The sequence below is a fragment of the Brachionichthys hirsutus genome, chromosome 8, assembly GCF_040956055.1.
Source record: "Brachionichthys hirsutus isolate HB-005 chromosome 8, CSIRO-AGI_Bhir_v1, whole genome shotgun sequence".
NCBI lineage: Eukaryota > Metazoa > Chordata > Actinopteri > Lophiiformes > Brachionichthyidae > Brachionichthys > Brachionichthys hirsutus.
In genome coordinates, this window is record NC_090904.1 from 13,817,444 (window position 1) to 13,843,575 (window position 26,132).

The window sequence follows — 26,132 nt, forward strand, 5'->3', positions numbered from 1 at the left end:
AAATCTTAACAGATCTGATTCTAAATGTCACAATACACTCACAGATTCCGAACGCAGAATTGCATATTTCTGCCCAGCAATGAGAGATTATTTCAGACATTCAGGAATCTGAATGCACAGACAGAGATTTTGTTTCTCAGATCTCCACACAGTTACTCTGTAGTTCGATTGAAAACCACCATGCAAAATAAACAAACAATCAAGCAAACAATCAAATTACATACAAATTCATACCTCTTTAAAAAATTGCATTAAATGAGAAATATTACAATTTCAAACGAGTGTAAACATGACATCTGTAAAAAAAAAAAAATGAAGGGGAGGAGCTGTTTTTCTCTGTCATATGTTCTCATTATTGACTCAATAAGATTCCCATTTCCTTAAATATGAACATTCCCGTTTAATTTTCCATGTATGCTCCCCTTCAACTGTGAAATCCGAGATGATGAAAAGCGTGTTGGTAAAAACGTCACGCCACCAGGCCATCATAAAAAGCCCATCATCCCTCAGTCTGTAGCCGTCTGTAATGAATGTCTCCCCCTCTGGGACGGTACGCTCCTGATGCTTTGTCAGAAGTGAAGATTGACAATTGGCTCTTACAGATGTGAGCTGTCCTGTCACATTTCCTTTCAGGAGAGCTGGCATTTCACTGAGATTCCTACCTATGTCCTATAGGTATAGTTAATATACCTATAGGAATAGTTAATATCGACTACTCACTAACGGTTAAAAATCAATATTTCTTAGCAACATTGCATAAAATTACATGGTGAAAATACGACTTCTATTAGTCATGATAAAAGATGAGGAGGAGATGAGATGGTCCCATCATCTTCATGGAGCAGGATTATCTAGTGGTCAGAAATGAAATCTGACCACAGTCCTAAACAGATTTACAGAAGCCAATAGCATTGCATTTACACGGCCACCATAATAATATTGCTCAAAAGAAGAAGAATTAGAAAAAAGGAATGCTCAACTACGACAATGTGACGACTGCTCCTTCTGTGTGAACGGAAAACGGTGCTCAGCAAAATAAAACTCCAAGATGAGCCCATAAAGATGCACGATGTCTAAAAGGCAAAAATAAAAAACAAAAAAAACTTTCAGACCACCATATTACTGTACTGTCTGATGACTGGTGTGATCACCTACTACAAGACTTGTGGTGTGATGGAGGATACAGTACACACATGTAAGCCTCGCTGGTGTTTCTTGCCTTCTGATAGTGGAGCGTCTCAGGAGAGTTCAGTGGCAGAACGGCTAAAAGCCTGAAACCCCTGGAATAAACAAGTGTCTCTAATGACAGAATGTCAGTGGTTAAGCATGAAGGTAAGGGTCAATTTCATTTGTCAAAGCTCATCACAATTTTGCGGCACACGACAAGCAGCAGCATCAAAGTAGTGTCCAATTAATAGAAGCCTCCACTGGCAGGAAGCCTCAACTAATGCCAGCAGATTCTCATAAGATGTGTCATATGTGTCAAATGAGAAAGAAATGGGCTGACCTGACGGGCGTGACAGAGGTGAAATGAATCTAAAAAGGCGTCATCTGAAAGCAATTCATATGATATTTATCGAAAGGTGTTCCACAGATCGACCTGGTAGATGGAAAAAACCAATACTTAAATTAAAAATGAGCATGGCTCACTTCAAACGCACACACACTGCCCGTGTTTAAATGTCAAAGTAAAAAAGGGTGGAAGAAAGTCATCTCTAAAAATAAAATCAATAATCAATACTTTTAATACTCCAAGTATGGATGGATAACAGGAAGAATGCATTTCATTATAAATGTTACTCTCTTGAGTGGTCTACCGGCAATTGTTTTTGAAAAGGCAATGCATATTAAAGCAAAAAACCTTTTTGCTTTTCTGCCCATTGAATTGGAAAGGAAGGTGAAATAAAGAGGCAAGCAGGCAAAAGACAAATACAAAACCTTTATTTGTTTATTTTTTTTATGTGCAAGTCATTAACTGTATTGATATTTACCCAATATTAAATACCAGGTATTAAGTAGAGTTTATGTAGAAAAGCCTTAAATTGACTCTATAGCGCTTCACGTCAGTGAACTTTAGAAATACAAAGTTTTATATTATGTAATGAAAAAAAAGCCTCAAACACACATTTGAGGCTTAAAGTTAAGTTAAGCAACTGCTGTGACCCACAAAAGCAGCAAGAGGATGGATGGATGCTTCTAATCCCTCATTCTCTTAATGTAGCATTTCTTTTTAATGTTTTAATGCCATTTTGAATTCAAACTGTGCCTCTCTCTAACATTCTGAATTGCCTTCTGTCTGGAACGGTGCACCTTAAATGACCTTGTCCTGTAAACAAAAAGTCAACAGGTCACCCTCACAGATTAACTGGTAAAACGTATAAGTGCATTTATTTATTTTTTAAAGTGGGACAGCAATTTAGAGGGAATGCATGCAGCAATCATTCGTTAAGGGCATGCCAGAAGTAAGCAGTGAGCTAGAGTTAACAGAATGTGCTTAATATACTTGGCTTTCCATTCTCATTATAGATCTGAATTTGGCTTCCAAAACATGCCGGGGGCTCATGTCTGTTTTCCACCCTTGATGATAAACGCAAAATTTAGCACATTAAAAAAAAGATAAGGACTGATTCCCCACCATGAAAATGCCTCAGCAGTAAGCCAAGTCAATATTGTTTAACCCATGCACGGAGGAGAAAACGACTTGTGGGGAAGATTGTGACACCTCCGGGGTAAACAAGGCATCAGGAGGAAAATGTCTGCTGATATCTTGTTGAAACAAGGAAGAGATGGACCAAACCAAACACGGTGTCGGGTGAAAACCTTTTGTTGTTACTCGAAGGTCTGAGGGCTGCTTGCCTCGAGCCTCCTCGCTTCTTTCTCATAAGAGTGAAATTATTATATCATGATTTGGTGTTTCTGGCATGAAGATCAATTGTGAAATTGCACATAAAAAAATGTAATATATGGATAGCATTTATATGTCTTGATTTGAGAGTTGATCACTCAGACCATGCTCTGAAGTGGTCAAGGCCAGATGTAGTCACATTCACTGTGAATGCTAATGTCCCACGATGACGAGCTGCTGTCCTCTGTGAAACATCAAGAAGCCATACCATCAGGGGTATTGATTAAACGCCATCTGAACTGTGTGCTGTCATGTAAATTAAATTTGAGCTCTATGACCTCTCTGGAAAGGTGTCAGATAGTATTAACAGTTTCTGCTGAACTATCACTAACTGTTAAAGCCCACAAAATTAAATACAAATAAATGGCCTTAAAATCTGTTTTAAATCGTTTTTTTTTTTTTTTTTTTGTAAATTCAACACTAAATCCAAAACGGTTTTTTTTCCCCTTCCCATTAAAAAAGGCTCAATTTTTATCACAAATTTTCCAGCCTATGTTTGACATTCAGCAGCTGTTCAAACACAGTTTCAGTTCACTCAGATATCTCGTCATATTTAAACAAGCTGTAAAGAGAAAACAATAAACTGCATAAATATTCTCCAATAATGTGGATTGCTACACACTGAGTGTGTGTGATCTGGTCACAAGTAGTCACTTCAGACCCTGGTGAACAAGTGGCTCAAAGGTGTCCACTTGTGAACAGGTGATGGATGTGATTAGAAGCTTTGAACACGCAGTATGTGAAGCGTGGCTGCGGAGGTGAAATCTGCCAATTCTCATGTGGGGTTTCCATTTGTCTTTGTCACTGCAACATCCACACATAAATGCACTGTGGTACAAAAGTATTTTTAACTGGTTAAAGTGGTAACTTTTAATTTATAACTAGAAAAGCACTCGGAGTGCACAGACCTCCGCCTAGCTGCTCATTCGCCTCATAATTATATCTACACCGTCCACATGGTGATCTGGATCATCACCAAAAGGTTTACTGACTCCATTCTGGATCCGATCCAGATGAAATTCGAGGGTGAGACAGAGATCCCCAGGCTACATGACTGTGTCAAATTCCATAAACATCGGTCAATACACGACCGAGGTATTGGTTGAGTATTGAAGTATTTATTTTGGAGCTCCATTGACTGTAATTCTCCCAAAAAGTTCAAACTGGTGCATAATCCAGGATCTCTTCCAGATCATCCCCAAAATGTAATCATCTGTTCCCGGTAACTTTCCAAACATTTCATCACGATCTGTAGAGGACTCCTACGGATTGTCTACAGTCACCAACAACACTGACCTGACCCAGCAGCTCAGGCAGCCCCAGCACTTGTCCTACAAACACTCCCAAGCAGATGAAGATGGCGTTGAACTGGCCAATGGAGCCTCTTATATGTCTTGGTGAGATCTCTCCCAAATACATGGGAAGTACGCTCAGACCTATACCTGTCATGGTAAGAACAACAACATGCAATGGATGCCATGGAGGATGTTTCTAACTGTGCAAACACCAACAGGAACATAATAAATGTATGAACACTTACCACAGTCCACGCCAACTATGATCCGGCCGATGATGAGCATCTCAAAGGATTTTGCCGTCTCACCCAGCGACAGCACCAGAGCAGCTATTACAGCGAAGACGTTGTTTAGCAGCAGCGTTCCTTTTCTGGTCAAAAGATCATTGTTGGCAAAAGAGAGACATCTTCGTCAATCAGAGAGAGAATAATCAGGGAACCACCTGAGAAAGCCAAAGTGAACCTTAAAGTCATCTCCATTTCCAAGAAATAATTTGGGGGGGGGGGGGGGGGCTTCGTGAGGCAAGCTCATCATTACTTGTTAATATATTCTTCTGAAAGTACATTATTTCAGAGAACTGAGGTGACTTTGTCAGGGCAGGAGTCTTTCTCTGGGTGGTTGAAGGGCAAACATCCCTGCAGTCCTGGGTGAGAAAAACAACAACTGTGCTGGTTTGAGAGGAAGTAATCATGGATTTGGCCAGTGCTCATTTTGACGCCGGTTATTGTAGTTAATGTACATCAAACAACTCTCATCGATATATTTCACAGTTTTATAATTCTTGAAAGTATATCCATCGAGTAACTTGGTGTGTAGAGCAGCAGCACAAACAACAAACACAACACAATGCTAATATTAGCTCAATGCTAGTGTTACAGTTACACAATAAACAAACAGAACAGAACAAACTACAGCTGCTGTTAATTATTTACCTAAAGATGTACTCCATGGCACAGCTAATAATATGAAGGGTAATAAAACATGAAAATGTTTTCACAATATCACTCATTATTAAATATATTTATAAAATGACAAAAAAAAAATTGTCGTCATGTTGATGTGGAGTCAGTTTGTTCTTGCTGGCAGCCTGTCAATAATCAGATGGCAGTTAAGCTCTTTAAACCTCCATATTTGAATCTTATCTATATTATTATTGCTTAGTTTACAGCCAGTTGAGCAAACTTCATGATATCAGAGAGCCTCTTCATGAACAAGACTAGAATATAAGTGTAAGTGGGTCAACTCACCTTCCCAGTCGTCTGAGGGTCAAAGGCACCAAAAGAGCCCCGACAAGGCCACCGATTGAAAATATGGACACTGTAATGGACCAGAGAAGGGTGGCTGTCTCTGCTCCAATGGGGTCTCCGTATCGCTCAATCCACGTCTTATTGTAAAAAGCTTTAATGTACTGCAATACAACAGACAAGAAAGACATGGCTCTTTTGAGGCTGCACAGGTTTGTGGCAAATCAACATTTAAAGTCAGTTAATGATTGGAAATAAATGAAAGACAGAGAACAGAACGGCTTGCTCCGTGTTGTTTACGGCTGGGGAACGGTAAAATATACGACCAAATCGTCGTCAACTCACCCGCTAAGTCACTTAATGCAAGGTCAGGAAAACAATATTACATTTTAACATTTAAAACTCAATGTACGGATTCAAAATCAGTTAAAAATCAACTTTGATTCAATTTTACTTTTCATGGTTGGTGTATAACAGATACCAAGAACCATTTAGAACCTATTAATGATGATCCAGATCACAACGTGGACGGCGTAAATCCAATTATGAGAGTAATGAGCTGCTCGGTGGAGGTCTGTGCTCTCCGAGTGCTTTTTTACTTTTAAATGAGAATTAATCAATAAACAAACAGATACATTAATTAGTAAATAAATAAAAACTAATTGTTTCATTAAATTGGTTTAGAGTGAGTCTGACTCACCAAGGCCGGGGCATTGACCACAGAGAGGTTGTAGCCATAAATGAATGAAGAACCGAGGACTCCAAAGATGGCTGTCGTCAACAGGCAGCCTGTGATTGGCTGCTGAGGAGAGAACGCGCAGCATCAGAACAGTCATGCATGTTGCATTAGAAGACGTTATTTTGCTGTCAAACAATTTCAAGGTGGTTCATGATGGGATGTTTCATGCAGACAAAGAGCCCCAAAAAAGACCTAAAAACAACCTAAAAAATGTCTTGGTGCTGGAATGGGTCTGCATTTACTCAACTCACGTGTCAGATATTTTTGTAGGAAGGGGGAATTGTACCTGTGTTTGCAGTGAGTCACAACATTTAAGCACCGACCAGTTTGAATGGAAAGGAATTTAAAAATAAAATTCACCAGTCCGCTGAATGTCCCATCACTTCTGTCTCACAATCACATTCCTCACCCACCTGGTAACTTAACTAAATCCTCCTGTCATCTTAGACATCTAAGATGACATCAAAGAAGTGCAAAAAAAAAAAAAAAAGAGAGGGCGAGCCGGGAGTCAGTTATCTTCTACTGTCCATTCATTGCATGATTTTTACTGCTCATATGGGTTTGATGTGCCAAATGGCTTCAATAAATACAAACTGTGCCAAGTCTGAAAAATTAAGCTGGTGACAAAGGTTACGCTCCACATCCACAGGAGTCCTGATCCCAGTGCACGCCAGGCCGAATGAAATCAGCGTGCACTGCTGTTATTTGAGCAAGGTAAAGTTGAGCAGTTAGACAAATATAAATAGCCTGTGACAATTATCTGCATTGCTGCATGATGAATGTTATTGCACTGCAAGGACTACACAAATGTAAGAATGCCTTCTAATCTCCACCTGTGTGATAAAAATGTATTTTATCGTTTCACCACTTTAACGATCCATTCGTCAGCAGGTTAATGGCTGCATAGTCCGCATTCATGATGCTTCGTGTTTATCTATTACGGTTTATTGTGGGCATGTAGAGGGCAGATATGAAGCTCATCCACATCCAGGTGATTCCAAGCTGATTCTTAAAATGGAAAGACTATTTTTGTGTGCACAGGTTTTGTATAAATCCGTATGTTTCTTGGCACGCATTGTTCCATTCATACACACTCATTTTCAATTCTTGTTCTGTTTACTTCCATGTCAAAGGTCACAAACCTATCCCAGGCACAGAATCCTGAGCTCTGACTGAGCATTCAAAAATATTTATGTATTCTGTGTTCTCTGGAACCCAGAAGAGTTTACATATACATATAAAATGTACAAGAATCATTTGCATGGCACAGAACTTCAATGAAAATCTTCTCCTCTTGTGCAGACCAGTTGCTAACAAACAATGCTTGTCTAACAACTTTCCCTTGGCTTGAAACCCCACCCTATACAAAGGTTACTCTAAATCTCTTAAACAGTAAACCAACAGACACAAACTATAGATTGGCCGAGGTAACAAGAGGACAATATTTTGCTATGCAGCGGGGCGGCAGCGACTCAGTGGGTTGGGCCTTGGGCTGGGAAGTTGAGAAGTCCACCGGTTCTGTTTCTGGTCTTATCAGAAGGTTGGTGGTTTGGTACCCGGACCCTGAGGTCAAACTGTCCTGAACTCTCAGTTTTCCTCTTATATGCGAGTGATCAGTGGACACCCTTACGTGACAAAATACCTGCTCAACCAATGTTATTTCCTTCAATTTTTGCTCTGGAATTTAGAATTATTATTTTATCTTGTTATTATTAAGAATTAAGATGGTGCTCACAGTAGAAAGTCCCCTGTTAAATATCATTTTAGGTAGCATGGCTGCACGCGTTTGAATCATGCTAATATTAAACAGTTAAAGACACACTTTCTACTGCTACTAAACATCAGTCATTTTTGAAACAAGTTCAAAAGGTTGATTCTGATGTTACATCCCTCCTGGAAGCACCAGATCTAGTCAGATGGTTTCCCTCCGTGGTCTTCTTCCTGCAGAGGTCTGTCCCTTCATCTCACTGTAAACCTACTTTCATTCTGTCAATTATTGTGTTCCACTCATCATCCTGTTTGATGTGCTGAATATACTGTATAGCAGTGGTTTCTTCAGATTTGTCTCAGTCCTATGTTTCAGATTCATTAATTTGCATTTTGTCAGGACTGAGACATCATGTTACTGGTGTGAGCTTGATCAACTATGGAGAACAGAGTTCCCAGTAAACGGTTTCCATCTTGCTGTTCTGCTCCTCTTTTGAGAAACAACCAAATGCCACGCAGAGAAGCCTCATGTTACAGGTCATATTTACTTATATTGTCCAATCTGCAGCCAATCCTGATTAATCTATGACATTACAAATTAAACTAGAAAACGACAATCAGAGATTGCAGACCCCGCCTCCAAAAGACTATTCGATCTTGTGAGACAGTAAACAGGGCTTCCGGATCAGAGGGGCCAAACCTGCTCTAGCTTGCTGCTCCGGAATGTACTACAAGCCACCCCTAACCCTTTTTCCCATCATGCCATTCGTGCCCCTCCCTCTTAAAGTGGCAGTTTACAGCACAGGCACAATTCCAGATGTAAAAATAATTCTAGAATCTGGATCCAGATCCGGATCAATGCCATTCTCGGGGAGGACCGAGCCACGGACAGAACCTTGCTTGTGTACAAATTTCAAGTTGATTGGGTTACTAGTTTTTGACAAAACAAAACAGACATTATCACTCAGAAGCTTTCAAGTCAGACAAATATGCACATGGTAGCATTTTCAGTGTATGACCAACCTTTTTAGAGTTTTTCCCCGAGTCGCTTGTCTTGAGGTCATTCAGGTTCTGTCGGTCATACATGCTTACCTTTCAGCACCTTTAAAGGAGAAGCACATATCTTGTTAACTATCTGGTTCTCTGGTTAAAGCTCGCACAAAGAGGAAATGGAATTTAATCTGGAGTGAAGCGGCAGCTGAAAAGGAAGTGACTCATTGTGCTGACATGCACATACACACAGGCGATAGGACGAATACTAGATTATGGTTGAGGTATAGAAGTTATTCACAAGAGAGTCAAAGCAGTTTCTTGATGAGCTAAACAGTGTCATTTGGATTTTTCATTTTATTCACCCAAAAACAAGAAGTGGTCTGGATTTGGACGGTAAAAGACCCCGGAGTGATTCCGAGCATAGTAGACAGAAAATGAAAGGCGTTTGACTGGCACCCGGTGGTTGCAATAGAACTAACAGGTGGAACAGAAATGCACATTGTATGCGATCTGGTGGCCAAACGAAAATGCTATTATTTATATCATGCACAATCGGGGAGGGAATATTGGATGTTTAGATGCATTTCAAATTCAGAAGCCTTTGTTCTGCATTATGTATGAAAGAAAAGAAAATGTTAGGGGCAGAATGGTGGCGTAGCGCTGTCACCTCCCAGCGAGAAGGTTCTCGCTTCGATTACTAGCTGTGTGGAGATTGTACCTTCACCCCATGTGTTTTCTCCAGTTTCCTCCTACCTCCAAAAAACATGCAATTTGGGTGAACTGTTCACTCCAAATTGTCCGTAGGTGTGCATGAGTGGTTGTGTGGCCCCACGATGCACTGGCAACGCGTCTGGGGTGTCTCAGACGCGTCTCTTGCCCGTAGTCAGCTGGGGTTGGCTCCAGCAACACCAGTGACCCGCAAAGCGGATAAAGCGGCTTTAGAGAGGACATGGCTACAAGAAAATGGATGGATGGACAGAAAGATGAAAATACCCGACCTTTCCAACGTTCATATAGAAGAAAACCTGTCCCTTATCTACATGTCCTACCTGAAAATATTAAAAAATAATAACGCCTATATGAAAAACAGATTGCTTTGAAGTCATGCTGCCTTCAGATCAGATTAAAAAAAAATTGTTATGCGCATGACACAGGCACAAAGAAACAACATTTGGTTTGCATCTGACCAGAAGTGCTTGAGCAGTAATTAAATAACGTATTAATACATCATGTGGTGTGAAGGTTATGAAATGACACATAAATGTGTGTCTAAATGGATGTCTATTGATACCGTCCAGGATACGAGCCTCATATCCACTGTGGCTTTGGACTTGTGGACACAATGACTTTGTGGATTCCCAGGGGCCGGGGAACCACCTGGGATTCAATGTCTGGATTGAAAGCTTTGCCATGTAGAGCATCACCTTCTTGGAGAGACGCTTGAATGAAAGTCTCTGTTGTTCTTGTTTAAAAGAGCGGCAGCTGAGGTAGGACTGGACTGAAATAAAAGGCGATGTATCATAGTGTCCATTGAGACTTGAGCAACCACTGGAGCAGCATCCATTTTAGAAAGTCATATTGGCACAATAATTCGAGAAAGTAATAATAATAATAATGCATTGGATTTATATCGTACTTTTCTAGACACTTAAAGTGCTCTACCTTATTCATTCACTCCATACTTGGTGGCGGGAAGACACTACTGCCCTGCCCTGCCCTGGGGCAGACTGACAGGAGCGAGGCTACCGATTTGTGCCATCGTCCCTCCTGACCACGACCGACATTCACACAGGCAACGTGGATGAAGTGTCTTGCCCAAGGACACAACAACAGCAAATACATGTGGCGGAGTCGGGAATCGTGCCACCGACCTCTCGATCATAGGACGACCCGCTCAACCACCTGCGCCACCCTCGCCGCGAGTCCCGGAGCGGACAATAATTTGATGTATGACAAATTTAAGCTTTTGTGTTTTTCATTCACGGCTCAAACGCTGACAGTATAAAATCGAGATCATTTGACTGTAAAATAGTTTCTGATAATATTGCAGATTATGAAGCAAACTGACGCACGCAAAGCGTTAAATGAAGACAAAGTCAAGTGAAGAATAGCCAATTTGTAAAACCATTAGATTAGATTATAATAATCCAATGAAAAGCCTTAACGGTGATTATTGTACAAAAAGCAGTTTTTAACAGTTCACTCAGTGGCATCTCTCATTGTATTACCTTTATATAACATAATTAGCACCCTTCGCTCATTATTCGTCCACTGAATCAAATTAAATATATAAACAATTAACCCAAATTTATTTATAGTCTCAAAAACTGTGAGAAGCCAAATTTCACGCGCATCATAAATGGGTTTTTTTTTTAATAACAACATATCTAAATAATAATAATGATTTAAAAGATGCACTTGAAACGACTTTAAACACTTAAAAAAATAAGTCCAGTTTCTCCAGATCCAACCTCCAAGGATTATCATGACCTGGACGAAAGAGAATCTACATACAGCCCACAGAAGTAAATTCCCGTGGCTTGAATCTGAGGGAAAACTATGCAATCAAGAACTGCATGAAAATAATAAAAATAAATCAGAGTCCACTCTTACCTACAGGTGCGCGTGTACCCGGTGACGGCAGGAAGACGAATGCGTGGCGGAGAAAAGAAGGGGTGGGCGTATTGATTTAAATATCGATAGCAACACAAAGGTGAGTATTGTACGGTGACCGACACGGGCCAAACGCACTAAAGAAAAATGATCTCTGTCTTTTTTCCCTTTTTTTTCTCTGTTCTTTATTTACTTGTCTGCATTTCAGCTCAAGGGTGACAACATACATGACGTCAGTCACCGCTAGAGTTTTATGCAATTCATTGTTATTGTGACCATCGCCTGACCTCTTGGCAGATAACCTAAATATTTGATCACGTTTTATTTCCTGCTTTTCGCCGTAGAGGGCTGCGCGCCACAGTGAACCATGGAACATGCAACAACCACGTGATGCTGCTCAGAAAGTCCGGTGAGCTTAATTAAAAAACACAGTGTGAAAGCCGAACCTCAAGAAATGATAACTGCAACAATGTGTATCGCATCCATGCTCCATGTCCATTACAGCCTCATAAAAAAAAACTAACTTTCTCCCTTCTTGTCAGGTTTGTGACACTGTAAAAGAGAGAAAATCAGAACCAAGCCCCAAAGATTCAACCCAATAACCATTTACTTGCGGTAAGAAACGAGACTAGTATTCTTTCTTTCAGCAAGGGAGAATGGAGCTGCTCTCTAGCCGTGCCCTCGACTCTCCCAGCAAGGGAGAGTGGCTGCTGCTAGCCTTGTCCTCGATTCTCAGAGAAACAGCTCCCCTCCAGCCGGTTTTATTAGCAGATAAGAATGTGTACGTGCGTAAATCACCCAGACATGAAGACTCCAACCTTGAGCAGATAGCTCTTCCAGACAACACAAAGTGTTCACTTCTTCAGTCTAGTCAGCATATTAACAGATCTACGATTGTCACATACTTTATGAATATCTTGAGTAAGATTAGGAAGGATAAATGGCATTAAAAGAACCATGACATAACTACTGCTACTCATTGGTGAATTAATGATAAACACATTTGGAGATTTATCTAACAATTCCCCCCTTTTTATCATTAATGAACACATAAACATACCATCATGTGATGTCAACTCAACTTCAAATGGCCTTCGGTGGCATTCTCATTCTCAAGTATCTATACGTGACGGATCAGGTTCCGTGAGATCCGTACCTGCGATAGCAACTTGCAAACAATAGGCAGTGATTTTTTAAGGCAAGGGAAAACATAAGCACCCATGATAATTTGAATAATTGACCTTTACCCATGTCAAAATCACTTATTAGCATGTTAAATTGTCCAATTGGAAATCAAAACAGTCATGGTCTGCAGCCAGACTTCATCAGTGTGTGTGAAAGCATAGAACCTCAAGTTTATTTCAGTCACAGTTTATATTGCCCAGTACGGTAGCTGACATCACCAGCTTCACAAGGGAACTCAAATCAAAGGGACCCCGAGGGGTAGCGACAGTCTGAGGTTGGTGCACGGTGGAGTGATGCGTTTTCATTCACCAATCACTCTTTTCTTCTGGCACAGCTTCTTCGGTCAGGAGTGTGTGTTGAAGGGTCGACTGACAGGTTCTTCTATTAGACTATGGTGGCATTCATCTATGGCCTACAGCAGGTGGTTAGTAGCACGCACTGCTGGAGCAGCTAAAAATGTTTTCTAACAGTGTTACTTGTCATCCAGCGAGGTTCTGCATCTGCGCAGTGTCGCTCTGGATTGGAGGCGTGGCCTGTTGAGTGCGAGGGTTACTCACACGTTGCACCGGACACTGTTGTTAGTTGTGGTAGCACCTGCAGTGGGTGGCGTGCATCCCAGTTGCTCCTTCGGCGACCTTTTCAGCCGTGTGGGTCGTCAGCTGAACTCGGAAGGAGATTGGAGATTTATCTAACACTTCTTAACAAACACAATAAACATGTCATGTTGGTCCAATGAGTAATATTTCTAGGAGCAATAACTCAGGCTGGCTTCATTTAAATTAAATAAGTGTAGTCATAGCTCTTCCTGGAGCTCATCTGGTTCAGGGCAAACCATCCAAGATTCAACAGCGGCGATTGCTTCCGAGCAAACAGGTTGAGCGAGGCATTTGTCACGCGAGCATCACTTGTAGCTAAGCTTGATTGAACTGGACTTTGCTGAATAATTTTAAGAGGTAGCCTGGGTTTGATAGAAGTATCAAACTACCCATTAACAGGTGCAGAAATAGAGGGAAAATCCCTTCCACATTTCAATATGCTTCCTATACTCAGGCTGAATGAATCCAAAACTAGTAGAATAGTGGAAGAAGAAGAAACTCTGTATCTACCCTGCGATTCTGAGCCACCCAAGTGTATAAATGTTCTTCCTTAGCCAATGATACACCCTTCAAAAAAGCCGCAATGTAATCTGGCAAGTAGCGCGAGTCAACTCGTGTTTGTGTGTGCCTGTGTGTGTGTGCTGTTGATTGTCGTGTGTGTGGGCGTGAGTGTGAGTGTGTTGGTCGCCCGATGGTTGACGAGCGCAGCGAGTCAACCATCGGAACAATCAAATAAATCAGCCAAATGAGATCATGACCTTGGAAAAGGTAATAGTTAACTTTATCCCTCCCTATCTCTGCCTAATGCCATTGGTGCGTCTGAGATCAGCTCTACCCACACAGAATAAAAAGATAAATTGCATATTTGTTTAGGGTATTTTGAAAATTTATCTAAATAGCACATGGACTAAAAAATATATATATATATTTTAAGTTCCATAAGATGGCTCAGTGTCCAGTATTTTTAAAGGGAAACCTTTGGTGAATTAAATACCTTTGCTTACTAAGTGACATCAGAACTACAATTTCATGGAATTTTTATGCACGCCAGCATCGTCAGTTCCTTGCGAGGGATTTGTCTCAAAATGTGGAGAGGTTGTGAGCAAATAAAAAAAACGGCTCACTCCAAGAACAGTCTAAAATATTAATGTACCTTAATGAAAAATATTTGTGTGTCCCCCCATGACCCCCCCCTGCCAGTTACACAAGCACACCCAACCTGTGCCATATTTTACCAGCACTCTTTCCTCAATAACACAAATGCACCAATCTTTGTCAATAGAACATGCTATTCAGTCTTAGTGTGTGTGTCCATCAAAAACAAATCACAATCACGTTTTGTTTTGAAATGAATGAATGAATGAATGAACAAGTGTCCAAGATTTGAAGAAGGGAATGGTCGAGAGGGAAACCAAAATGTGCAGCGGATAGCGAGGTTATACAGTAAAGGACAAGAACTCGCAAGAACTGTCTATTGTGTACAAAGTTAAAAGTTCAGGATGTTAAAAGTCTTTCACGTACAGTTACAAAGCAGAAATCAAACTTACCAACCGCTGCTGGTACTCCCACTGTCCAAATTTGTAATGCTAGATTCACAACCGACGGTAAATTCAGCAGGAACATAATTGTAAAGACACCATGATCACATGAGATCCAGTCGGCTAACTTAATTAACTGAAAATCAACATTACCCAAGAAGGGGGTTGGAGCAACTGCTAAAGGAACTTTGTTGCTATTTGTGAATCATCTGCATTTTCTGGAGTAGTTATAAAATATTCAATATGTAATATAAATGCCAGGTACAGTGTAGCTTTCATTGTCACAAATGGTCAGTATATGACAACATAAATAGGCTGCTGTTTTTATTTTATGGTATATTTGTGTATTTTATTATGAGAGTGTATTATTTATGTATTATTAATGTGGGTTTCATTGTTTGTGCTGCAAAATAGTTTTCATATGTTCTATTGGTATTGTAGCAACCATGGCTTCGACTCCTGGCGTGTTTAGTAATGTAGGTCAGTGCTCACGTGTATCCTTGACTGCACATAAGGTGCCATGGGCGATTCTGAAAGTTATATTTACTGAGTTTCGTCACATTGCTCTGCTACAGTTGGAAATGTTAATATTGTAGTACTGAAAAAAGAAAAAAAGTGTCGATGTTAACGTCCAGTGTGGCAGTTTGCTGCCCCACATGCAGGGACTGGTAGTTGGAGAGTTTTGCTCACAGCTATATTATGCTATTGGCTAATTAGCAAGCTATCCAGTTGAAGTTTCTTCATATATCCAAAGATCAGTTTGGTTCACACAACAACAAAAAACCTTCAGCCAGAATGGTTCCAGAGTTTTAGATGGGTAGAGCAATCGATAAATATAAATAATACTTTCTCCGTTTTGTTTCCGAGATAGAAGCCCTTTTGTCTTGGTAGGACTAAAAAAAAAACCTTAACTTGCCCGCAGCACATAGTGGAACTCTTATGTCAAGAGAAGAGATAACAAACAGACTAATTAGTTCATTTTATTTTTACATCTTGAACTTAACTTATTGATCTAGTGTTGTCTTCAACCTGTCTGATTGCGTACATTCAGTAATGCTTATGTCTAGTAATGATATATTACTGTAGTATCTTCGACAACTTAATTTAGACTGAAAGATGAGTACATATATAACTTGAAACGGGCCTAACAGAAAAAGGACTTTCAACATTAGTCAATTAAAATAAAAGAACTTAATGAAGAAATGGATGATCCTAAAATAGAAGATAGATTTTAAATATAAATTCACTAAAATAAGATTGAGCTTTACTTTTATTACCTATTTGTTAAACTGAAAGACTATGGCTACAGGAAGGGCTTTCTACCTGCGCATATCAGCGTCGCCATCAGGGGGCAGTGTGGGGCTTCGGTTTTCCCAGTAACTATCCCCGAGCCGACTGAGCCTGTTTAAATCTTTATTAGGTTTTAGGTTTTTGAGGGATTGAAATTGATCTGTATTGCGCGTGCTGTGAAGGTGATCGGCTGTAAGCTGCCATGTCTCCAGGCCCCGTTTGACCTGTTAGTGCAGGTTTCTTGTATTCATGCTTTTTTTTTATTTATTTTTTTTTTTTTTAAATTGTGTCTTTTTACTGGATACCGGCTTATCACTGTAGTTTTGCTTTTTTTGTCATTGCTATTTTGTTACACGTTGCATGATTGATCTGCTGTTACACACCCATAGTTGGTTGCAATCTTGAATGCAGGGATGAAGATTCTCTTTGGATGAACCGTACACAAATCTGAAGGGAGATGCATATAAAGTATTTATTAATGAATGACTTCCAGCTTGGCAGCAAACGCATAAAGGGGGAAAAAAAAAAACAGACAAGCCAAGTGAAACAAAACTCCAATGCAGAACTTCCAACTTTGAGAGACATCTTATTCGTATTCTCCTCTCAGCTCGCCAGTCAAAACAGAAGGGGTTATGAATGACAAAGTATAAAGCACAGGACAAAGCAGAGAAACGCATCCCCACAACATATTTTGGGGAGGGGGGGGGGTCAAAGTTCTCATTTCTGGAATGTAACCATTGTCCTGCAGCTAAATTTGGACAGATTAACCGAAATCGATTGTGGTTGGCTCAGAGTGAAAGCTGTTACAATGGAATGCTGGCCTCGTGAATTCCTGGGTTCAAAGAGATTTATTGTTACACTATTTTTTTTTGCCCCATCCCCCCCCCCCCCGCACATGTTCAGTTTATTTGCATCAGAAAGAAAGCGTACGATCGTTCCCGGGAGCCGTACCAGACCCTATTCATTTACAATCCAGATGTACACAGACGGCTTAAAACATTGTTTCAAAAGCAACTAAATAACGTTTGAAAGCAGAAAGCTTGCGGTCTACAGTAGTCCTTGCCACTGGAGATGTGGACGTGCTTCCTCTTGTAGTTCAGTATGGGACAGTCCACTGCTTGATGACGGCGTCATGGGAGGTGGTGACTAGAGTTTTCGCATCCAACCAGGCCACGCTGACGACATGATGCATCCGATGAGGTTCTGCAGTGAGAAAAGCATGAAACAGCCTTTAGAAGACGGTCTTGATACACTAAATCTTTTCTGGTTTAAGTCTAAAACAAAAACATTTTAAGGAAGTTGTTCTTTGTTGCAAGTAGATCTCTAGCTTTCCTTAGTGTCATCATCATCAAAAGGTTCCACATTATTCTCGGTATATTTATACACCAACCATGAACAGTAAAAGTGAATCAGAGTTTCTAACTGATTTTTGAACCCATAAATGGAGTTTCAATGTTCAAATTGAATATTATTTACTGATCTCATTCTGGTTCAGAAGACATTTTGCATGATAGTTCACATCAGACCCCTCAGAGCTTTTGAAATCGATTATAAGTAAATGGGGAAAATCTTGATTTATTTTTGTATCCAGGTATCCGGATCACTGGCAACATTCCAAGGGATCCAAGTCGGACCAAGACCCATCTCCAGATTTCTTTTTCCATTTATTGATTTTCATGTCCGCTTTATCCACCTTGTATGGGTTACGGCTTTTCTATGGGCGAGAGGTTGGGTACACCCTGGAAGTGTCGCCAGCGCATCGCGTGATTGAATTAACCGAAGATTGTCCCGTTTGTGTTCGACGTCTGATTATTGATGCAGACGAGACTTGACGTGTAGAGCTCAAACTATAGCTGCAGACAAGCCGAGCATGAGTGAATGCACTTGCAATGCCTACCTCTCAACTTAATAAAATTATTGGAGTCGGCGACGTCGCAGATGCACACCAACATGTCCAGCCCAGCAGTTGCAAAGTGCTCATTATCAGGTGACCAGGCAAAGCAACATGGTTTAGCATGGTGTCCATAAAACAGATTTTTGACCTGGTGGGGGAAAAGAGTATAAACTGTACAGACAATAATTGGGTTTACATGGGGGGGGGGGGGGTCCGTTTTTTGGGAAGTGCTCCATATAAAATACACAATTCTGAATAACAATTAAATAGGACAAGCGTGTTGTGTTTACCGAGTAGCCGTCGGCCACAGTAAAAACCGAAGTCACTTTGCTCTCGTCTATGACACCCAGATAGGCCCCATCATTAGAGTAGGCCATGTCTGTGATCCTCTTGTCTGTAACGCTGATTGTTTTATCTCCGGCCTTCAGCGTGTCGCCCTGAATGGAGTATAGACGAATCTTCCCATCCTAAAAAAGGAAAATAATTAATTTCACACAAAAAGAAAGATTATGAAATGCCAATGATTGTTGAAGGCATTGTTAGTTGTGTGTTTTTTTTTGGGGGGGTGGGGCATTTACTTACCGCTCCTGCCACTGCAGCAGTGGCGCCTCCGGGATGGATAGCTCCAACCTCCGCTTCGTAGCCAAGATTACCCTGTGTGAAGACTTTCTTCTTGTCCCTCAGCAGAACAAGCTAGAATAAATAATGAGGTCATTAAAATGAGATCAAAGATCAGGTTTTCCTACATGAAGCACCAGGAAAATGCCTAAACTAAAACTACGTGGATTACCTCCCCAATGCACACGACCAACGCAAGCGTCCCTCCAATCGACAGGTGTTTAGGCTGGAAACCCAACTTTACCACATCAGAGGCTCTGAAAGGCAGCAGGTTTGATAACTTTAATCATTGACACTTCAATTACGTTCAACACTGAGACGAAGACAAATTATGGAATCCTGAAGGCAAACATCCAGTTAGACTTTAGAGCAAAAACTAAAACAAAAACCTCCGAACGATCTTAGGAGACAAACAGGCAGTATATACACCGATCCTAGGACAGCATTCTTATGCGGAAAATAACTCGAAACAGCTTTGTGATATACAAACCAAGGATCATCCCCACATTAAGTCTCAAAATGTACGCCACCTTCATCCATTGCCAGCTACGCAAAAGATGGCTTCATTTAAAGCAGTGGTCCCCCACCACCGGGCCGCACAGAAAGAATAACTAATGTATACTATTTCCGTTGCATCGATTATTAGAGTGTTTTATTTTGAAAAACAACCGGATTTTCGCCAACGTAACATTCGCCTGTGAATTTTCATGCTTTACGCGATACGTTCCTAAAAACAGACGTAAACTAGCAAAAATTAAATTAAAAACCAAACGTCTTTGGAGAGCTTCTTTGCTAATGGGAAAGTCCAACTGAGGAGGAACAAGAAAATAAAACTTATTTTAACAGACAAACCAGGAGTCAGACTTAAAACTGGGGTTTATCTACAACAGCTGAGTAGCTTCGAGCAACGAAGGGTTCAAAACTGCTTCGGCACAAAGAGACCAAGATCCCTGTAATAAAAGACAAGAACCCTGGAATAACATACAAGAATGTGGAATTTATGACACAAAAAACGTGAACCTTAAGGACAGCAATTATTGAGACCACAATTTATGGTCAGTAGATATTGGTGTAATACTTTGTTTAATGGTTATTGCAAGTGCATAATATAAAGTTTATTGGTAAGATTATATTACCAGTTGTATATTTGGATGAAGCTAAAGTTTCATTTCAGCTGAATATTGGCTCCATTATGTCTTTATTTAATTACCCCCAGTCCACAAAACAATTGCCCGGCACGAAACCGGTCCGCGGGAGGAAAAAGGTTGGGGACTTCTGATTTAAAGGGTAATTTGTGTTCTTGTGCACGTCCATCCTCAAAATAGACATTAAAATGCAGAGTATCAAGGATCATAGGCGAGTCTCTCATAGCGGCTCTCTACCTAGCAGCAGGCAACAGCCCCTACCTGTACTCATGCTGGCTGATGTTAGTGAAGCGCAGTGTATCGTCCAAGCTGCTGGTGACCAACTCTACACCTTCGTAGACCGCCATATTGTTCACCTGGTTAGTGTGACCCTTCCCAGAGAAGCAGTCATTTTCCCCGGTTTCTACATCCCAGTCAGGTGATGCAGATGATAAAGAAAATAGCAACTGTAGACGTGGATATCAAATATCATGACAGCAGAATGCAAGCGTCTTGTTTTGTCCACCAACCAATACTGATTATGTCACTCCACAAATCCCAGAAGTACTAAATACTGGACTGTTTTTTATATACTGTATATATAAAGAAAGAATTCCTCAACTGCCAACTATATTTTGTACAGTATTTCATTCTCCAAGTTAACTATAGTTCATGTATAATTCCATCCCAGCCTATTTTACATATTGCTCAGTCTGACGGGGAAACAAACAAAAATATAAATCAAGACCAAACCGGCAAACTAGTTTAACTTTTCAAACGTTGTTTCTTTTTATGCCTCAATTTGATAGAATTCATTTTAATTTGACATTTTCCATTTCAGAGAAGCCACTTCTGCCTACCAGCCAAGCATATTCTATCCATTATATTTTTTAATCAATGCAGTGAGTTTCAAAATCAGTTGAAATTTCAATATAAAGAACGAGTCGGCTTTCTTTTTCCGTTTTGAGGCAGGTGGGATCTGATGTGATATTTATGCATATTTAACGTTGCGCTACATCCAACAGAACATCTCTAAATGAGTAAAGATAATCTACATAAATCATTGTTTTAATCTGTAAGGCATCGGATAGCCTTTACAATCTCTGGGGATCAGCCAAAGGATATTGATGTGTCCATCGTTATCCCCCGAGTAGATGCGTTTTTTTCCATCTCTATTGTGAACAGTCAGACACTGAATGGCTTTGTTGTGACCCTGTAGAACAAACAAGCACATAGATATTTTTACATTTACATACATTTATAAACACAAGAAAACCTTATACTTCAATTAAAAGAACAAATACTGATGATACTCTGTCACAGGTAGCTCTGAGGAGACAGATGTTATTCACGTGGCTGTTAACTGCATACCTGAGGGAAAAGACATTTCAAAAATGTGAAATGGCATCTCTCCAATATGGAAGACGTCCATATCAAATTTGATGGAAAGGAAAATAAATAATAAATGCTGAACAGTTTTGGAATTATACCCTGGAAACTTTCCTCTGAGGCAGAACAGAACGAGGCCAACTTGTAACCATAGGAACAGAACAACAGCATCTCTTCTTTACCAATTATACAGTTAAACCTGGTCCAGCGGCCACCTTCTTAAGGAGACCCACAAACACTGACTTCCCTTTCAGAGTCCTCCTTATTTTACTCCGTTAAGAGTCGCCATACGTTTCCTGGACGGGACGCCAACAAACATCACATTTGAAGACCCTCAGCCAGCCTGGTGATAACAGCCGCACACGACAGTTTTACTTAAAGGGAATGGTATACAACAAACAAAAAGAAATTTGATCTTTCCATAAGCACAAGAAGCAGGACGAGGACACACTCAACAGGATAGAAACCAACTCTACTGAGACTTCTTCTGAAATACTTTCCAACATGTACAAAGGACCCGTTTCACAGGAACACAATCGGGGCAGAGTTTTGGGTCATCACACCCCTACTTGAGGGCCCGGAGATAATTTTCAGAAACCAAAAATGATTTTAATAAGATTAGAAATAGTCTATTTTAGCTAGAACTCTCAAATCAGTGCTGTACCTTAAAATTGATCAAGTCACCATTTTGTTTTGAACTGGTAGGCATTCTCTATTAGAAGACCACCTATCCCACAAGGGCACTTTTCAGCCCCTTCACTGGTCCTCTTAGACAGGTTTCTCTGTAGTCAGTATACAGTACGTGTAAAATTTGGTTAAGGTAGTAGAAAGTGTCAAGCTATTCTCCAGACAATTAATTTGCACATGAGGGGACAGCATTGCCTATGCATAGTTTTTAAATGTGTCATTTTCACCTTTCAGAGTCTTAAAATAAAAAGCTAATGTTAAATGTTTTCTAAAAGCTATTGGTAATTTCAAAAGGTGTTTGCCTATTTTAAAAAGGTAATACCAACTTTAACAACAGCTTCAATCAGTTCCAGGGGTGAAAACTAAGAAGTAGAAGCCTTGAACTCTTGAGTCTGACCTTAATGACGCGCGCAGGTCGGTCAGGGTTGCCCTGATCCAGATAGTTGATGTATCCAGAACAGGAGATGCTGAGGAGGAAGTCATCCTGCCACAGGCAGCCCACCTGCTGGTCCGCCACTTCATTGCCCATGTTGAAGGTGGTGACGGCATTTTCTGCATGAACATCCCATAGCTTCACCGTCTTGTCCCCTGAAGCCGAGATCAGTCGGGTGCCGTCACCACTCCAACTGATCTGCAGGATGTAGATGTAAATACAGAATCAATAACAGTAGGAGAAGGAGATACTTGAACAGGGAAAGATGTACCCCCCCCCCAACAACACATGCTAAGCAGAATGAAATACAGCGCTTGCTTTATTTTTTATCTGTAAAAAAATATAATAATGCTGAATGCAATACCAATATTTTACATGAAGAAAAGGGAAACCGACTTACCGCATAGACTCCTCCTTTGTGGCCACTTTCTCCACAAAGCGAGCCAACGGGCTCTCCACTTGATCCATCGTAGATGAATATCTGTGCAAATTACACTCATTAAGATGAGGGACATTTTGTTGACAACTGCCATTTTTACATAGAAACCCCATCACTTGAAAACATTCCAATATTATATTTGTAGAACTTCAGCAAATACGACAGCAATCACAGATCTCATGCGATCCACCCACCTTGCCATCAGCGCCAGCTGTAACGAAGTGCTTTCCATCCGGGGAAAAGCGAACGCAGTTGACGAAATTTTCGTGTTTCTTTCGCGATCACCGGGGGGAGACAGAAAGAAACATTTATTCACCCACAAAGAAAGTGGATGTTGACATGAAGTCAAAAGTTCTGCATTTGGGACAGAACCATAGACTTTTAAATCGGTTTAATATTACACAACTTGTGTCAAAATGGTAAATAGAACAATTAACAAGAACAATGACCAACTCACTCCTAAGGAATGCTTGAACTTGAATGGGGGTCCTTCGAAGAACTTTGCGCTAAAGTCATCACTACCAGTGACAATGCGGTAAGGGCGTGTCGGCTTTGTATCTACACTGTTGATCGTTTTGGTATGACCTAAAAGGTCTCCTACTGAAGAGCCGGTATCCCACAAGATCGCTGCCGCAAACCTACAGAGAGACAAGTATGTTTTTGATTTGATTTATTAAAGCGTCACGCGCATCCGTGTCCAGCCCACGTAGGCTTACAAGGCACTCGCAAACCCCTCCTACTCACTTATCTCTTCCATTTCCAACAATGCTAAGCCTCCTGTTATCCTCCGTCCATGAAAGGTCCTTGATCTCGCAAGAAATCGGGGTATACTCATACTTCAGGATGTGCTCCGCCTGGGTTGTGTCCCATATACGGATCTTTCCTGCTGCATCTTAAAGGATTGGAAAACAAATGTTATTGGAGCATTAAAATTATCGTGACCCCCCCACCCCCCCACTGAGCACGATGTAATGTTCTACAGTAGTCCCTCGATATAATGCGGTTCATGTTCCGCGACTTTGTGGAGTTTTTTAGCGCAATTTCAGATTTTTTTTTGCACTTGAACGCGCCTTGAAACGGAGCAAGACGAAGGGGCGCGGTCGGAGGAACTGTGAAATACGCGCAAGTCGCCATTAATAACTTCTCATGTGTTCAACCTCGTAGGTTGATCATTAAAATTAAATACGTTATTTCTAAAAGCTATCATGTTTATTTGTTAAGCGTTTGTTTAATAGCACTCTTATTCTCTGTGTAAAAAGAGGCTTTTATTTTGTAGGAGCATAAACGTCACGTCCCTTATGGGTGTCGTTTCTTCCTGTTTATACATGTAGCCGCTGCCGGCTTGTTTTTGGAACGTAACCCCCGCGGAAAATGAGGGACTACTGTATATTCAAAATGTACTCAATACGATTTGAATGCATTTGCACCAATAGTGACATGACACACAAAGAATGACTGTAGTAACTGTTTATGATCACATTTGTTGTTCATAGGTTAGTTCTCTACCTCCAGATGCAATATAGAATCCACTGGGGGAATATTTGGCAACGTTAACTTGATGGGCATGTTCGGTGTAAATGTCTGCTATAGCTGGGTTCTGTAAAAGACAGGATATACGACACATCAGTAAGGCAAATGGCAAAGTTATCCATTCTAAATTAATACTCAAGCAAAGGAGAAATGCCTTTCTTATGTTACCGCCATGGATTGGGGAATTATTGCTATTAGATATAACTAATTACTTTTGACACTTTAAAATGTTAATTACATTTTGCACAACTTCTTAGAAAAATAAAATAGAAATACCAGCAGACCAGTCATCTCGAAAGCTTCATATCTATATCATGTTATTAGCTATATCTTTAATGTGCATAAACTGGAAGCAGCTATGCCGATCCCTCTCTACAAAACACTTAAAAGCAACCATACTATTTTTCTCACTGAAGTTTAATATTTTCAAACGGCAAACATTTTTGCATACCGGTATTATTGTAGAAAAGAAAACATTTGGTGGGCCCAGATCAGATAAATTCTGCTGTTAAAGTGATAATTGTTCTTGTGTCTTTCTAGTTTCTCAAACAATGAACACCATTTATTACAAATAATGAGAAAAAAAAAACATTGTGGAACAAAATTGGCATGTTGTACATAGCAAGGCAAGCAAGCATCATTCGTGATGTGAAATTTACCCTGATGTCCCTGATGATGACACACTTCCCATTGGTGTACAGGAAGTTTTTGCCCTTTGGATCACCACTGATCACTTTTGGTCTCGCCCTCTCTGTCTGCGGGAGGCTGGCAAATACACTTTCTAACAAAAAAAAAATAAGATGACAACAATAGAAGCGGCACAGAAATAGCAAGCGTTGATATTAAACAACCATATAATGACAAAAGGCTTCCACCTAAACTATTCTATAGTCGATTGTTTACAGAAACATAATAAAATCAGAAATACATAATATTATCTTCAGGATTTTGGTGCTGCATATATGTCTGTCGAGACGTTAATTTTCCACAAACGCTTCCCAATGGTTAGGATTAAAAAAACAATTATTTACGAAATTCCATTAGAAACTGCTCGGTCTGTTCTGATATATTGTCTACAAACACAAAAAGACGTAGATAATCATATTACTGTATACCCTCCAGCAATCGCTGAGACTCGACAAGAAATCCGTAGTGTCGTTTTTTTATCATTATTTTACTGGGCTTCCGCCAAGCGGATATTCCTCAGTTTCGTAAAGACTTCATGTCCACAAGGCCAACGACAAATTCATTGTCAAAATGGTTTGGTTCGAACCCGTTCAGAAGAGTGTGAGGTTCGACGATCACACGCCGAGAGAAGTTCCTGTCTGGACATGTCAAAACAATGCAAGGATTTCCTTCTTTCGACTGGCGCTAGCTCAACTAGCGTGCGCTAACGTGGCCTAGAATTAGCTGCTTTTTTTTAAATCTCAGCAACAGACCACCGAGTGTAAATCAAAACTACAAATCGGAAAAAACCCATTCATGAAACGCGAGGTGTCAAAAATCGTGCAGCTATGGGCGCGGCTAGCTAGCTAGCTAAGCGCTACCTGCTTGACTAGCTAAACCTGAATAATAAAGGAAACGTAGCCCAAAAGGTAGAGTTTTCTTTTTCACTCAGCCGTTCTCTGTTATACATAAAGACAACTCACTCGGTGGAACCGGCATTTTCTTTCCTTGGTCAATTGCTTAGCGTCACTCTTCCAAATGATTGAAACAGAGAAGCGATCGCACCCTGATCACACAAACACGGAAGCTGAAGCAAGGCGCTGCCTGCCTGCCTGGCTTTGCCCATATATAGTAAACTCACGCGCGACGCCGCCAGCTGCCCGCCGTACGCAGCGTCATCCAGCGGGCACAGTTAGCCCCCATCACTGCCTGTCAGGCTCCAGGGCCAATCACTGTATCCAGTGTTA

The 26,132-nt window shown here is 40.6% G+C and overlaps 2 protein-coding genes across 2 annotated transcripts in view; both read right to left on the minus strand.

Moving 5' to 3' along the window:
* Window positions 1-8,976, minus strand: part of slc2a9l2 (solute carrier family 2 member 9, like 2) — a 42,855-nt gene extending 33,879 nt beyond the window's left edge. The window contains exons 1-5 of the mRNA XM_068742156.1: window positions 8,914-8,976; window positions 6,145-6,246; window positions 5,448-5,608; window positions 4,446-4,570; window positions 4,202-4,347 (exon numbers count right to left, since the gene is read on the minus strand). Of these exons, the coding sequence (XP_068598257.1) occupies window positions 4,202-4,347; window positions 4,446-4,570; window positions 5,448-5,608; window positions 6,145-6,246; window positions 8,914-8,976 (597 nt within the window). The remainder of the gene's footprint in view (window positions 1-4,201; window positions 4,348-4,445; window positions 4,571-5,447; window positions 5,609-6,144; window positions 6,247-8,913) is intronic.
* Window positions 8,977-16,983: 8,007 nt separating this feature from the next.
* Window positions 16,984-25,973, minus strand: wdr1 (WD repeat domain 1). The gene is made up of 15 exons (XM_068742207.1): window positions 25,869-25,973; window positions 24,879-25,000; window positions 24,196-24,286; window positions 23,434-23,581; window positions 23,147-23,327; window positions 22,884-22,961; window positions 22,651-22,731; window positions 22,215-22,448; window positions 20,867-20,954; window positions 20,024-20,180; window positions 18,790-18,874; window positions 18,582-18,692; window positions 18,290-18,466; window positions 18,003-18,147; window positions 16,984-17,308 (listed from the first exon to the last, which is right to left on the minus strand). Exons 1-15 carry the CDS (start codon window positions 25,882-25,884, stop codon window positions 17,202-17,204), a joined length of 1,821 nt encoding a protein of 606 aa, XP_068598308.1. The 5' UTR covers window positions 25,885-25,973; the 3' UTR covers window positions 16,984-17,201.
* Between the last annotated feature and the right edge of the window lie 159 nt (window positions 25,974-26,132).

Bases quoted from the DNA above. Each gene is read 5' to 3' on its own strand.
- wdr1 (XM_068742207.1), bottom strand. The intron at 18,875-20,023 runs GTAGGGGCTGTT...GCTGCCTTTCAG, and splicing joins ATCAGCCAGCATGAGTACAG to AGCCTCTGATGTGGTAAAGT. The intron at 18,148-18,289 runs GTAAACACAACA...TTCCCCCACCAG, and splicing joins CTGTGGCCGACGGCTACTCG to GTCAAAAATCTGTTTTATGG.